Genomic DNA, 16,278 nt, shown 5'->3' on the forward strand with positions numbered 1-16,278 from the left:
ATTTGGGTTTTTGGAGAACACAAAGTGTTCCATGTGAAGATCCCCGCTTTCTGCAGAAGAACACAACACCATTTGGAAACACGTTTTCCCATCAAGAGCACTGTTAATATCTGCTGTGTCCAATACACAATATTGCTGAGATCCACATGTAATATGCACAGTCACACATTCAACTGTACCTACAAGAGGCACATCTGCTTGCAGGTTCATTTGAGACACTACTACTCCCCTAAAAGTCCCTCTTTCATGATTAGCCCATAATTTAGCTTTCATTTATCTGAGGTCCTAGAAAGGAACCCAACAAAAAGCAACAAATAAGAAAATGGGCCCCAATGCTGTACTCACCGGTGTGCTGCTGTCAGAAAAGGTGTTCATGCTGATGGACCTGCTCATCTTGTCCGAGGAGAGGGACGGCGGGGAGGGACTGCGCTTGCCCAGCTGCTCGTGGTGTGGCAGGTCCTGGCGCTGCAGATACTCACGCCATGCTCGCTGGATACTAAGGCAAACACCAAGGCACAGGGTTGGGGGAGGAATGCAGCAACAAAAAGGATTTAAAACATATATTCTTGACTGAAAAGGTGGGTTTTGGTGGTTTTCTCTTTTTCTGTGCACTTTGTTTTCCGATTTGGATAATGATCCAAATGATAACTACCCTCTGCACATTGTACGTTAGCCACTATTAGTATAACTTGAGATATCTGTTAAGTAGAAGCAATTGTTTATTTCAGATCCTTAAACTTAGTGATTTAAATATGAGACTGTACATAACTCAGCCATTCTCTTACATCTTGAAAACAAAGAAAAAAATGCAATTATCTGTTTAAAAGAATGAATATCCTTCAAAATCTTGTATTTATATCAGCTTTCAGATTATAATGTAGATATGGTTGGAAGTTCAAAGCCAGACCAGTATCCTTTAAAATCTCCTCTGTCCTGGGTAGCTGGGTACTTAAAACCTCCTCCAAAGCAACGTGCAGGGATTGCGGTAGGAGCTCTGCTTCCAAATTCTAAACTTTGACCAAGTTTCTAAAATCTGATGTGAAATTCTGTGAAGAAGTTCCGTTTTCTGTGCCAGCCAGTGGCCGGGGAGTTGGAGGCCGGGGTGGCTCTCACCAGGTGGCAGTGCCGGGCCGCCTGCGCCTTTCTGAAGGTGTCAGAGAGACCAGTGAGAGATGCTGGGAATTAAACCGCTGTTTACAATAGTAATGGCATTAACACAAAGTATGTGGGTGTTTGCAGACAGGAGGATCTGTGAACTCTGCAGAAAAGCGGAGCTAAATTCTGACCTGAGACTCAGCAGTGTTGCTGCAGTGCAATGAGCTAGAAAATGCTCCTTTTAGGATTTTCAAGCAATTGAGAGTTTATTCATGGGGATATCAAGTCAGTAAAACCTTCAGTATGTCTGTTAATCAGGTAGAATACCCTGGACCTTTGCTTAAGTTGTCCTCAGTGGTGTAAAGCTCTTGTGCTGCTCTCCGAAGGCGGCTGTGTGGGGAGCGGGTGGGAGCAAGTACTCCTCCACCCTGCCTGCTCCCAAAGGGCTTGGCACGCTCAGCACCCAGCCTTGCTGCTGGGGTGCTCCCCAGGAGGGGTCCCACGCCCAAACTCCGCCTGGCCCTGCTCCTACTTGCAGTGCCTGCACCCCGGCGCAGTGCAGAGGGCAAAGCTCCTTCCTGAAGGGACCTTACCATGTCCTTTGTTGTTCGAACCAAAGGGTCCAAAGACTTTGATGTGGATTTACTTTGTTCCAGGAATACTTTTTTTTATGTTGTCTTTTTAATAGTTAATACATCATTTCTGCTCCCACCTGCACAAGCCAGAAAAATATTTAGCGCCCAGACACTGCTGAAAAGGCATTTGATTACAGACTGGCACATCCAACTTCCTGACTCCAGAGGAGGAGGACGAAGCTCAACACCAGGACACCTACAACTTCTCATTGACTGCCTGCAGTGCTGGGAACTCCAGACAGTGGCAAGTGCCTCTTGGCATGTAATTTTTCCTGGTCAGGGAACAACGTTCCCAACACACATGGCATTTTGAACATCTCAAGGTTGAGGAAATCAAATATACGTGTTTTGTCTTTTTTTAGAAGAATACCAGATCAGAAACAAAACAGCATTTGTTACAGCCTCACCAGAATAAATGCACTTTAGAGCTAGTCAGGTAGGTTAAGTCCTGCGTTGTTTTCATACAGGAGCTTTAAAATGGACAGCAAAGCTCGCAAATGCAAGTGCCAACAGAGCAGCTTTCAGTAAATGCATTTTGCTTTAAAAAATTAGCACACCTTCACACCTCAAGCATTTACACTTTGCATTGTTTCAGTTTCAAGCTTTACTGCATAATATATACAAGTAGTATTTACATATTTATATTTACATGTACTTGCTATTTTAAAGCTTGAGAATATACCAAGATGAAGTCATAACTACCCTTCTAGAAAGCTCTCTGAAAATTTATTCTTTCATCTGGCTTATATTTGTGTGACTAAAAGATGCTGGCTGGATTTTAATTTGAAACTTCATGTCCTTTTAATATTTTAATATGGCATTAATATTTTAACGTCCTGTATAATGAGTTAGCTATAGCTTTTCAATTGAAAGTGAAATTCAGTATGTAATGTAGCAACACATACAGCTCTATATAAAGCCATGACTGATGTTGCAAAATTTTGCCATGAAGTAGTTGGGGGCTTCAGCATGAAGATGTTCATATTTTTTAATGCAAGTGGAGCCATGTTAAACTTTTGCTGTCTGCTGGGAAGTCCAGTGGCACCATGTTAGTGCAGAGTTGGTGCCAGCTGGATGGAGCTAATGCCTGCACCAGGGCTGGAGGACAACTCTGGAACAGGCACAAAGAGGAGTCCTCTGCTCTGATAGACATGTGGGTAAGTTTTAAGTTATATCCCTGCTATTACCACATGTATTACAGCACAGTCAAGCCTTTTAAAATAACTGACCCCATGGTGAACTATACAACATGTGAGAAATGTGTTACAAAGGCTAAAATTACTGCATTTGGAAGTTGGGGAGTTCATTATCAGAACACAGTGATGCTTATCTCTTCCTTCCAGGTGGTGCAGCTAGGTGTCATCTATGTGCCTCAGCTGAGTGCTAGCAACTGCCTCGCTTTCTAATAAAAAACAGCTTTCTCAGAGCCATATAGCTGTGCTGCATCCCCCACAGCCCAGCAACCCTGGTCCCCTCAGACTTACATCTCCATCCCCATGCAAACCCAAGGACTGCTCCTTGCAGAGGAGTCCTGTGAGCCGCCTGAGAAGCTTTAACCAGGCTTCATGTTAGAAGTGAAAAATACCACTGAAGAGACTTCTGCTTGCTCTGTACTATACATCCCCCCACCAGGATGTTCTCTGTATATATGAAAAATCTAGCAGATTTTCAAATATTCTGTAGTTTCACAGAGGAAAGGACAAAATTAGTACAACATTGGAGTTTAACATTTGAAACTCAGTTCAGAGAGAATGTTCACGTGCATAAAGGTAGAGAAGAGTTTAGCTACCTTGCAAAATTGAGGCTTTTTTATACTTAGTTACACAGAAATCCACAATGGATACAGTCTGGGTTCTGCAGTTCAGGAATTGGACAAACTCAGCCACATTTAAAGGCAGAAAAGACATTCTTTGTTACTTACATTTTCACTTTTGATTCCAAGGGCTGTAAGTTGATATGATACTTTTCAATATTATTTTCTTCATCCATGGCAAGCTGATGGCTATGGAAAAGAAAAAAAAAAAAGGGTTTAATGTGTCTCAGCATGATGTTCTTGCAATCACTATGAATTAATTCAGAAATTTTGACAGGAACGTACAAGAGCTGCTCATTATAAGGTATCGCTGTCTTTGGAGGAATGCACCTGGGTCCCCATCTCCAGCCCCATTTGACTGTTAACCAAAAGTACCAATTTGGATCCAGTTTCCAGACTGGAGCCTGCCTGAGTCCTTGCACTAAACCTTCCAGATGTCACAGCTCCAGAGACAGGCACACCCAGCAAAGAAGCCACTGCAAATAAAAAAACACTGGCAAATATAATAGATATTCTTGCTAAATTAACTTTCATCCCTGGGGCTACATCTGAAAAGAGAGTAAAATGGAAAGTAACAATGGTAATGCTGGTAGCAAATGAATTACATCAGCAAGAGCCATACAGGAATATGAAGAAAAAATTCTTTGTAATAAATGATGACCGAGGAATTGGTGCTGCAAACCAATCACTTTCAGAAAGCAATTTTAAAATGCTAGAAGATAAAAATCAAACATCTTGGGATGCTGCTTTGGATGGGACTAACAACATGAATGAAAGGTCTTCGCATGAAAATTTGTAAGATTAGATCCCAACCTGTGGAGTTATTTTGAGACTTTGCTGGACACTTAATTACATCATTCAATCAGCAAAAGTTTTCAGAAATTATCCTCCTATAACTAAAAATAAGAATCATTTATGGGAGAGATGCAAAATTTTGAATATTTAGTATATTACCAAGTGAGAAACATAGTCAACAACAAAGAGACTGTCCCTCAGAAAAGGCTTGTTGCCTTACAAAAGCCATTTCACTTTATCATGTGCAAGATACTGTGGAAATCGCACTTTTACCTTTGAAGCAAGTCTTTGCCATCATTGACCTGTTCCAAAGTGTGCTGGAGCCTTTTGAGTTCTTCCTACAAGGAGAGAAAAAACATTTCAATATGCTTATGGGAAGCCCTTGGTTGACATTGGAGATTCCCCCTCAACCTCAAGACGTTGTGAGCCAACCACTAAGCAAAATGGTCCCTAGGGTAATGTCTACAGGGTTGCTTTCAAATTTAGATAGCCAAAATAGCTATAAAGGAACCAATATATTTATCAATAGGTCCAGCACATAAGTTTGAAAGAAAATATCAGACCTACAAAAATAATAGGCAGAGCAAAAGAGGAAAGTATTCTTTCATGTGTTAGGTGTGTGGCTGCTTTGATTTCAGAGGAGATGGTCTTGGTAAGAGGCAAGTGAGCATCAGCACTTCTCTTTGTTCTGCAATCAAACAGTATTCAGTCTCATAATTAAGAGTCACTGGCTGAGATTTACAGCCCAATGCCTTTACCAGGGTATTTGCATCAGATCCTGTTTCAATAGCAGACATGTCACAAATCTAACTGCAGGTGCATGGCTGGGGTTCCCTGCATCCATGCTAATGTCCCAGGAAAAATCTACCCATAATGTTCAGCACAGAGATAGGGCTTAGAAAGCTAAATTGTATCTGTCTGACAGAGTTTTATTGTTCTGGAGGGGTGGGAGTTGAGGGGTGGAGGAGAACCTGGTCACAATGAAGCGTGTGCTGCAGGTGATGCAATTCCTGGGCTGAACTTTCCGTTCCCTCGCAGGACAGAATCCCACAGAGTGCCCTGGCATCATTGGGACACGCACACGCAGAGGACACATGCCCAGTCTCCTTAAAAGCTGGGCTGACAATCAAACACTGAACCCCCCTGGCTGCATCCCTGTGATGCAATGCGAAGAGCATCACCATCCCGAGATGCAGGGATGTGCCTTCAGGTTTGTGTTTATACATCAACTGTTTGATTATTAAGCAACAGTGGAAAATGAGAAGTCTATGCAAAACACAAAGATGTTAACTCATGACTTCTTTTAGCTCATTAAGTTGGGAATCAAATGTAAAAGCAAAAGCTACTCAGAGTAAGGAAGGAGAGTAATTTACTTCACACCTACCTTGCATACAGATACAGGATTCCCAGGAAGGCTAAAAACATTAAAAAGGCAAAACAAGGATATTTTCATCTTGTATATCTTATTTGACCTGGGGATGAATCAAAGACTTGATTTATTGATAAGTCTTATCAATTTTTTGATAAGTCTATTTATTATAATATCAATTTATTGATAAGTCTTACCAAGAAGACTGTTGCAATCTTCAGGAGCACAACAGATCAGCCAGCTCTACCTTCTGCTTTCCCAAATAAGGCCAATTTTGTGAAACAGAGAAATTTTATGTGGCGCTTTTTAATCCTGTACAAGATTCTACCCTGTTTGACATGAAACAAGATCATAGCTGGTAGCTGATTTACTTCTAATACAGCTTTCATTTCTTCCCAGCCTTGGAAGCACTAGTACTGCAAAATACGTTTTATGCATAAACTAGATTTGTCAAGATGACAAGTTAGATGTTTCCCCAGTCTTTCCCCCTCTGGGTCTCTAATTGTAGCACCACTTTGTGGACATGCTGCAGCTGATAAAGCACTGCACGTGATTCGGGATGCCTGGCTGCTGCCTGCCACTCATCAGCCATTGGAAATAATCCAGTTGTGAAACTTCTTTCTATTTTTGCCTTCCTTTTTTTTTTTTTTTTTTACCTGTTCTGAGGAACATCCTCTTCTGGCATATTAAAAACAAGCAACTTTCAAATTTGTTTTCTTCGAAGCACAGTTCAGTTCAGAAGATAACCTTTTCTTCTCCCATATTATGCTGGTGGTCATTTTTTTCAGTGTATCCCAGAGCTATGTACGGTAATTTAGAATGGAAAAGCAATTTGCAGTTGACTTTATATATAGCTCTGGGTGACAAAACCTACATAACATATATAAATAATTTCTTGTGTTTGACATCATTTTCTATTAACCGCAGGGTGAAGACCGAACAAAAAAAAAGTAAAAACCAAACTCAGTTGTGACATTTTTGACTATTCAGTCTTTCAATTAAACATCACCGGACAGTCTTTATAAAAGCTGTAATATAAGGCAACTACAGAAGGGGCATAGCAATGTTTGCATAATTGGGAAGAGAAGGAGACATAAAATCTATACTAATTTCAGTTTTGCGTCATTAACCATGAAGTATTGATTATTGCTCCTTGCAACAAAATTTATGAAGCTAGCTATGCTGCTGCACCCACAGAAAGTGATTCAGCTGCTTTGCCCTCAGCCCCCAGCGTGGTAACTGATGGGTGGCAATGACAGCTGGGATGCTGCTCTTCCAACCCACAGCCTTAGAAGATGCATCTCCCGGATTACACCAGGAGTGACCCAGCTGCAAACTCAAACTTCAGAAAATTAAACTGGAAGAGATCCATGCTTCTGTTGGAATACATGATGAATTATGATGCCTCTATAAACCTTGTTATAATGTAAACATATTGTACAATTTACTGCGGCTTTCATTTTCCTACTTCAGTTGAATACAGACATTAATAGCAATTGGGTAGCTGCAGACACATATAGATACCTAAGGAAGAAAAAGCAATGAAACCTTGAAGTGTAAGACCGGTGTTAAGCGCAAACTAAAGTGTCTTTTTCTAGTCTCTAATGTGTATGTTCTGCTTATGCATTAATTATTTTTCAGCCTGTAGATCTGTACTTTTAGGAAACTAGGCTATTGCAATGACTTAATTATTGCCAGGAAGCCCTGTAACCTTATGGGACAGAAAAGACCAAGGAGCTCAAGTCTAGACTCTCACCAGGGAGAAGCCCATGTAAAAGACCCATTTTAAGCTGCACTGAGCTGGCTTCCAGCACAGTCCGCACGGTATAAAAGCCTAGCTTGGCTTTGCTGTCGATATTCAGTTAGAGCGAAAAGATTCTGCCTGTTTCCCTGCAAATCAGCTGTGTTTGGCTCCATGCAGCCCAAGGACAGGCTCTCTTGGTGCATGTCCAGCGTGATGATTTAGCAACCTCATCCAGCTGCCTTCAGCAGTTTTCAGGGTCTTTTTTTTTTAATGGAGGGACCCAGAGGTTGCTGTAGACTTTTGTACTTGCTTAGGTGGGCTGGATTTGGCTGTGATAGAATTAATTATCTTCATAGTAGCTAGTATGGGGCTATGTTTTGGATTTGTGCTGAAAGCAGTGTTGATAACGCAGGGATGTTTTCGTTACTGCTGAGCAGTGCTTACACAGAGTCAAGGCCTTTTCTGCTTCTCACCCCACCCCACCAGCGAGTAGGCTGGGGGTGCACAAGAAGCTGGGAGGGGACACAGCTGGGACAGCTGACCCAAACTGACCACAGGGGTATTCCATACCATGTGACATCATGCTCAACATATAAAGCTGGGGGAAGAAGAAGGAACGGGAGGACGTTCAGAGTGATGGCGTTTGTCTTCCCAAGTAACCGTTAGGTGTGATGGAGCCCTGCTTTCCTGGGGATGGCTGAACACCTGCCTGCTGATGGGAAGTACCACCCCACCAGCGAGTAGGCTGGGGGTGCACAAGAAGCTGGGAGGGGACACAGCCAGAACAGCTGACCCCAACTGACCACAGGGGTATTCCATACCATGTGACGTCATGATCAACATATAAAGCTGGGGAAGAAGAAGGAAGGGGGGGACATTCAGAGTGATGGCGTTTGTCTTCCCAAGTAACCGTTAGGCATGATGGAGCTCTGCTTTCCTGGGGATGGCTGAACACCTGCCTGCTGATGGGAAGTAGTGAATGAGTTCCTTGTTCTGCTTTGCTTGTGCGCATGATTTTTGCTTTACCTATTAAAAACTGTCTTTATCTCAAGCCACGAGTTTTCTCATTTTTACCCTTCCGATTCTCTCCCCCATCCCATTGGGGGGAGGGGGGGAGAGAGAGAGCAAGTGGGGTGGTGCTTAGTGGGGTTAAACCACCACATTAGGCTTGCACAGAAATGTCACCTCTCATTTGACCAGCTGTGGAGATGACAGCAGCCAGCAGATACGGGATCATCGAGGCAGGCTCAGATGCAGAGGAGCAGAAATCTGAAACAATCTAAATGCACTAGTCCCTAAATTCAGTTTGAAGAAATGTTTCAAAAACCAGTTATTAGTGCAAATTCTAAGGAAAGAAAAGAAATCTCCAGACATTAAATCATACCTAGATAAATATTTACCTCCAGTAGCAGGCAACGATTCTTTTTTGTTGCTGTACCCAAAAATATCCATTCAGGTCAGTGGAGTTATTTATACCCGTGGGTTTAGACTAGCACAGAGAAATCAGAGCAGAGGCCACATATCAAAAATTAATTTTCAAAATCCTTTTTAGACATGCGTGCTATTGTTTGAGTATCTCTGCCTAAGAGGTCTGTCAATTGGTGCCAAATGAATATACAACAGTGCTTCCCAAGAGGTCAGAGATGTAGATTGGAAGAGAAAGCTTTGATTTCAGTAGAACCACAGCCCAAAAATAGCAGTAAAATAGGTTTGTTTTTCCATTTTATAATTAAGAATGAGCGTAGCAGTTATTCAAACACACCAGCTTTGGGTAGTTCTCTATTTCATTGATGTTCTTCCAAATTTCAATTGAAATTTTGTTGAATGGTTGAATGTTGAATTTTCTATTATGCAGGAAAACTTGCACTTACTTGCAAGTCGCTTGATGAAACACCACAGTGCCAGTTTTAGATTCTCCTCTTCTGGCATAGAAAGGCCACAGTGACTGGAGAAACCCTACATTGGAGCAGCATGGTTGCTCTCTCCCGATTGGAGCAGGATGCTGGAAAGGGGCTGGAGCATCAGCCCTGCCCAACAGCACCTGAGTGAGGTGTGGCAGAGCAGAGCACAGCCCAACTGCTGCCTTGAAGGCAAAGCCTGCCAGTGCTACACAGGGAGGGAGTCAGTGCTGAGAGCTTTAATTTGGAAATATCAATAAAGATCACTGGAGCTTTCACAGCCACTCTTGCCAGCGAATGCGTTAGCCTGTCTCATCGTTCCAGAGCTGCTGCATTTAAAGACAAACATATGATGACTTCTCCATAGCACTGACACAGGCATGTGCAAAACCGATCATTCCTTTCCCAGCACAACCTCTGAAGTGATGGCACAGCTAGGGCAAGCACAGCTGAAAGCAGTCTGAAGCCAGAAACACTGCAATGCCTGCTGCTGTTAAGACCAGAAGCCATGCAGGATCCATCCTCTGATCAAAGCCACCTGATGCCTCTTTCTGTCACCTATTAGGAAGCCAATTTATAGGCTTAAACATTCTCACCTCCTGCCGTTTTCCAATCCTGTGGTCATCAGAGGTGGATACAAGATAATGAAGCGCTCTCTGCTGCTGCTCACCGCTCCCAGTCCATTGCACCAGTCTGGGGACAGCACATGCGGTGCTAAAACACCTTTAGCACCAGCTCTGATCCATGTGCTGTTTGTGTTCCAGCACAGAAGCAGCAGCCTCAGTTGCTTTTCAAACACCCCAGCTGACTTTGGTTACTGGAAACAGTCCACTGCCAATGCTGTTCTGAGCTGCTTACACCCAGGTCTGCTGTAATCTGTATTTTTAAGAGTTTGTTTCCCATTTAATAAAGAATTTCCCCCACCTCCTTTTTGTGTCCATGAAGCATCTTGGGTTTTATTAATTTTATATTTTTTCTTTTTTCATTTTATTAGTTTTCATTTATATTTTGCACAGTTTTCTCAGGGAAGACCATGGCCCCTGTATTAAATGATGTAGAGTCTGTGTTTCAGTCTGACAAGGCCTGTCAAGCAGTGGGTTAATTAAGCCTCTTAGCAGGATACAATGAGTCTAAAGAGGATAGAAAGATCAGGATCCTTTGCCGTGAAGGCTTTTACTCACTACTATTTTGGGAACCATGCCAGCATGGAGGGGCTGCTCTCGTGGGAAACGCATTGGATTACACGAGCAGCCCCCTAAAGCTCCTGTTCTCTCTTGGTACACAACAGGGGGGGTTGTCCCCAAAGTGACATCTCTGGTGGCACTTGTGTGCCTGGTATGGGGATACATCAGAGGCACAAGGAGCCCCAGTTTGGGCAGACATAAGACCATCTGCATTAATTCCCATTTTAGGGATGTGTAGAGTGTTCTGCATCCCACTTTGGGGACTGGAACATAAAAGTTAATGCTACGCCTTGAATATGCTGAGCATCCGGTAAAGTTGGTAATTAAATGTCAGATGATGGCAACTGCTTCATATCTTGGAACAAAAAGACACATTAGATGATAGTGACTTTTGTATATTGGGGGTGGAAGGGGGAAGGTCCTTTTTTATTTGCTTTGGCAACCCAACAGGGACCTTGAACACTTCAGCTACGAACATTCAAGAAAAGTACGTTACCTGTACAAGATTAACATAGCTACAGGGGCTCTGTGATCCACAGCTGTCAGAACGATTTGCCAGATCACTTTAAAAAATTGTGCCATCAATAGAGTTACCTAAACTTAGACAAGTTTCACATTCAGATTTAGAAACAAAATATGAATAAGTCTCGCTGAAATGGGTTAGTTACTGCAGGGAGACACAGCATGGTCATTCAGGTGGGATCCTGTATCCTGGCCTGTCACTGACCTCTGACAGCAGCTTAGGTCTTTCCACCTCCTTTCTTGTGTGCACCTTGTCCATTTAGGTCACGATATCTTCAAGGAAGGGAACAGCTCTTATTTTTTGCTTGTGCATTAGGGCTCTGATCTTGATTAGTTAAAATAAAATGTGGTTATCAACTGCTAATTAATAGCAAACAATTTCAGACTCTTCCATCACTCTCCCATCAAATACTGCCTGTATTTCCCTTCTATGGCTCACCTTCCCTGCAGGGGGCCACAGTCCCTCTGCTACAAACGTTGCTTCTGGTGAGCACAGGGTAAGTGCGTGTGGGCTCTGTCCGTGCACTCATCTTTCCAAACAAGCCAAAGAAGGTGTCAACCAAAACCTGCAGACTGCTCAAGGAGAGAAAACATCGCACTGAACAGAAAATGAGGCCAAGAGTAGGAAACAAAGGGCAAGCACCACTGAAATGTTTCAGGCTGGAAATTAGAGTGCCACTGGGATGAGCGTTAAGCATCACGGCTGTTCAGCACAAACGAGCGCTGCTGGTGCTGCAGCAAGGTTTCTGAGGATCTAGTTGATAAATGGAGCACATATGGGAACAATAGCCATTAGGCAATTAACTCCTACAGTATGTTGCTCATGTTTCCATTATTCTAGATACTTAAGAGATACTTCACTCAATATGCATTTTCATAGTTTATTGAGAATCAAGTTATGCTTGTAAAGCCCAATTGCTACAATTTAGGTTGTTCTCCAAAAAGAAGGACTACATTGCTTTCCACTGTTCTCCAGCACAGGCCAATTCTCAGGGAATTTTTTCAAAAACAAAGTTTTCTGTAAGTTTACTAGCTAATATCTTTACAGAATATGGTCTAATTTTCCAAAGGTCCCCTTAGGTCCTCCTTATGATGTGACTCGGTTGACAAGTCTTTTGTGGCTTCTTACTTGCTCAGTTTGGTGTGTTTAGAAATCTGTTGTACCATTGTTTTTTTCTGTTTTACCATTGGGTTTTTTCCCATCCTTCACATGTAGTGCATATCTATAATGTCCCCACACATACAACAGTGGAACATCACCTACAATACTAGTACTGAGAAGTGCCTTCTGGCTAAGGGACTTCTTGTCCAAGTACTCCGAAATCTCCATGCTGACTTGGACTGCTTTCAGATTGACTACTGAGGTTTACCATGGGAGTTCAGGATGGAGCTAGGGGTGCAAGTTTGGGATCATTTGAATCAGGCTTTCCTGTAACACTGTCCCAGAGAGAAAAAAAATATTGCAACAGAAATACTCCAGCGCTTCTGACGGTTTCTAGATTGCTTTCTGGTTTTTGCACCCTGTGTTGTTCAGCTCATGGTGTGACCCAACACAACAACTGGTAGCTGAGTCCCTCACCCTGCTCCTGCCTGCTAACCCAGCAGCAGCACAGCCCCAACACCCACCCGGGTCTGGCTTGGGTTTCAGAAGCGGGAACTCAGTGTTGGGTTGTAGGTATGTCCTTTAGTCCCTTCACTGAAAATCTAACAAGGCAGAGAAAGAAAAGATTTATTAGAGCAGCGCGTTTACTCTGCCAAAGGTAAACTCCTCGCTGCATCGTTTCTCTGAGTTTTGCTCATTACTGTTTAAAATTCCCAGGGGATGTGTTTGCCTCCTACTTCACAGGACACTTTAATCACTTAATAGATGAACTGGTAATATTTTCATTTTCTTCATGTAAAGCCCTTCCTCTCTTTTTATACCCTATGGTCATAATATCTAATTGTTTCTCTTCCCAATCTTGCAAATAATGGCATTGCTCTCTCCTCACTCGTCATTTAATCAAAATAGGACTCAGTACAAAATTTCATTGACTAAGTGTAAACCCAGGGAACAAAAGCAGAAAGTCTTGGCTTTCATTTATTTGAACTCAGCTCGTGCCTAATCCCTTTGCTATGATCCTGGCTACATAAGAATGCCCAGGGCAGCCGATACATTAATTCCTCTCATAAGCGGGTGTATGCGGCCAGAAGGGAAATGCAGCAATGCTGGTGATATCTCCTGGGGATGAGAGCACTCACAGGATGACCTGTTGAGCTCTTCTCCACTTTCCATGATATCAATAAATTTTTCTTTTCCTTCTTTCAGCTCTGCCCTCAGGAAGAGTAATCTATTGCACCATGGCTACAGAACATTATTTCATAGTTACAGCAGCTCTGGAAACCTTGCACAAGGATGAATACCGTTAAAAAGCCAAGTTAGATTCCTTTTAAAAAGCTGCTTCTTTCTTATGCTGTCACTGCGGTCAGGGCTTTCAACAGCACCGCTTCTGCCTCGAAATACACAAGCTTTTAACTTTTGCCAAGGGAACCAACTAGGGAGAATGAAGCCTTTTGACATCTTGGCTTCTCTGTCGCCAAAGTGCTTCTGAAACTACAGCCAGTCTGAACACTGAGGAAAAGGTCTGGAACAACACGAGTGCTATAGGAGACTCAGCAAAGGAAGCATTTCATAGATTATAGTTCAAGGGAAAAAGAAAAAAGATATATATACACACACATACACATATATACACACACACTGGGATTCAAGTCTATGGCAAGAAAGCCAATTTCTCACTGAAGTCCAGAAATTTTTGGAGTCAGATATGACAGCAGCCCTACAAGTGGTAGCAGGCGTTAAATGATTCACTTATGGGATGAGGAGATGTTATAACCATACCTAGGGTTTTAATCCATTTTTATGGGACCTGATGTGACAGTGCAAAACCTGGTGTAAATCACCACAGCTTCACTGAAGCAGAGAATGTGTGTTACATGTTGTCCATTATACGTTGCCTTTACTACAGCGACAACCTACACCAGAGCTAGAGCTGGTCAAGACAGCAACCAACATGCTGTAGGAAACACTGATTTTTTCAAAAGCAAGTTTCCATTTGGAACAAAACCCAACAATTTTGACAAGGCAAATGCCACCACACCCACTGTTAGAACAACCAGGTTTCCCTGCAAGTCCTGGATAGCAAAAGGCAGCCCCAAAATCCCAACGGGGCACGTCCAGTGCTGGAAGAGCCATGGAGGCAATGGGGCCAAATCTCACCAGGGCTGACCACCTGTGAACACTGCACTGCAGAGAGGGCAGCAAAGCCTAATAACAACATGTTTCAGAAGAAATGAAGCTTTCCAACCCAGTATTGGTTCATGTGGAATGGTACTTTAATCTTCAAGAAATGAAAGTAAATGGCAACCCCAGTGTTGTGTTTTGCTTTATGGCACAAAAGCTACACCTTGGAGAGAATAGCATTGGCCAAATTACATGGGGAATGGTAGCTGAATGTTTTTATGGAGAAGAGACATGTCTGTTCTTAAGTGTCACCAACAGTCCAAGTTTCTTTATCTTTACCATTACTTTACCCTTTCTCTGAAGGGCTGCAGAATTATGTCTGCTAAAAAAGACACCAGTGTTTTGGTCCAACAGTTACTTTACGAAGAACACAAATCTGCACCCAACCCACTCTACTGGAAGAAACCCACACCTTCCATCTCCCTCTAAGGTTTTCATTGCAAATTACAGTTGAGTCCAGCTTAATTTTGAGAGAAATATGGTAAGATTGTAACCAAGCCAGTGTGGATTTCAGCATGCCAGGAAGGGGAAGGCAGGGGGAAAATCTGACATCACAGATCTATCTTCTGAACTCCCAGTGGAGGTTTTTTCCCCCCAGAAAAAGTAAGCAGCTCTTTTTATAGCTCGTGAGCCTATTACTTCTAATGACAACAACAGATGACTGCTTTAAAACTGAAAAGAGATATATTAATCCAATTTTCAGCTTTTCAGCATGTGGTACTGTCTACTAATTTTCACAAAAGAGAAGACTGATGAACTAGTTTAGGAATCAGAAGGCTACTGTAAAAAAAGTCACACATCTATTACAGAAACACTTTTCTACACTTCTTGCATTTCTGAAAGTCCCATTTAGGCCAAGCAGTATGTATTTGGTCCATAACTAAAAGAGTTGCTTTTCAGAAAACATGCACAAATATCTATTACATTGCACTGTAGCAGCACTTACAAAACAGTCCCCGAGCCATCAACTTCACAGTGACTGCCTTTGCTTGGACAATGCACCTGCAGGATTTAATGCCAGGACACTTTGCCCTCCAACATTGCACGCATGGGAATACCCATCCCTGGGCAGGACAGGCATCCCCGTGCCAGGGTGGTGATGATGGAGGTGAGGCAGAAGCATTAAGCAGCTCTGAGGCATGAGAAGTGTGGACAGGCATGCATGGAAGAGGCTGCCAGGGAAGATGGCCCCAGCATGGCCTGGCTCATCAAACCTTTCCACGCCACATAGCTGCTCTTTATACAGCAGCTTTGTCCTCAGCCACAGCATCAAGGAGCAACACTAGCTCCCAAAAGGTGCCACCAGTTCCCAGCCAGCCTGAACACAGAGGCCACTATGCTTTGCTCCTATTTTCAGGTGTTTGAGACATTGTCACTAACATGTTCCCTCTCCTGCAAGGCACGTGAGTTAGAGGTACCAGCACAGTCAGCAACCACATGAAATCTCTGGTCGAGGACTCTGGAGAAGAGCAGCCGCATCTACAGATTTTAGGTTCATGGAAAAATTTGTGCATTCACAGAAACACTATTTTCTCTGTTATGATGAACTACAGACCAAGCAGTTTTGATTAGGGTCTTAATCTTTATGTATATTGTAATTTCCACCAAACACTCTTGTGTTTGTCTTCAATATGAGAAATAGCTTTTCCATGCTGATGATAATGAAACTACTCACTCATTCTGATGCTTATAATTATGCAAGCACACCAAGAAACCAGCAATCCACTTATTAATGTGCCAGTTGAGCTGTGCTTGCTAGAGACAGTAAGCACAAGTTATGTCAGTCACCATCCCTGCGCTACTTTCCTTTCCATCCCCACCATCTCTTGGTCATACAATAAGACATTTTCTAATACAAGTGGAAAATATTTTATATTTAGCAGCCAGCAACAGCTCAGCCGTAAAGACCATTACAGCTGCAGAAACAGAGGAACAGTCCT

At 42.7% G+C, this 16,278-nt stretch overlaps 1 protein-coding gene across 1 annotated transcript; it reads right to left on the bottom strand.

Moving 5' to 3' along the window:
• Window positions 1–273: 273 nt before the first annotated feature.
• On the bottom strand, window positions 274–5,135 carry IQCJ (IQ motif containing J). Its single transcript, XM_009333990.1, has 5 exons — window positions 5,097–5,135; window positions 4,612–4,676; window positions 3,652–3,732; window positions 346–496; window positions 274–285 (listed from the first exon to the last, which is right to left on the bottom strand). Exons 1-5 carry the CDS (start codon window positions 5,133–5,135, stop codon window positions 274–276), a joined length of 348 nt encoding a protein of 115 aa, XP_009332265.1.
• Window positions 5,136–16,278: the final 11,143 nt, after the last annotated feature.

Source organism: Pygoscelis adeliae, unplaced genomic scaffold (genome assembly GCF_000699105.1).
Source record: "Pygoscelis adeliae isolate BGI_AS28 unplaced genomic scaffold, ASM69910v1 Scaffold241, whole genome shotgun sequence".
NCBI lineage: Eukaryota > Metazoa > Chordata > Aves > Sphenisciformes > Spheniscidae > Pygoscelis > Pygoscelis adeliae.

Coding starts and splice junctions, on each gene's coding strand:
- IQCJ (XM_009333990.1), bottom strand. CDS start 5,135: ATGTCTGCTATTGAAACAGGATCTGATGCAAATACCCTG. Junction 4,677..5,096: donor GATCTGATGCAAATACCCTG/GTAAAGGCATTG, acceptor CTCTCCTTGTAG/GAAGAACTCAAAAGGCTCCA. Junction 3,733..4,611: donor GGCAAAGACTTGCTTCAAAG/GTAAAAGTGCGA, acceptor TCTTTTCCATAG/CCATCAGCTTGCCATGGATG.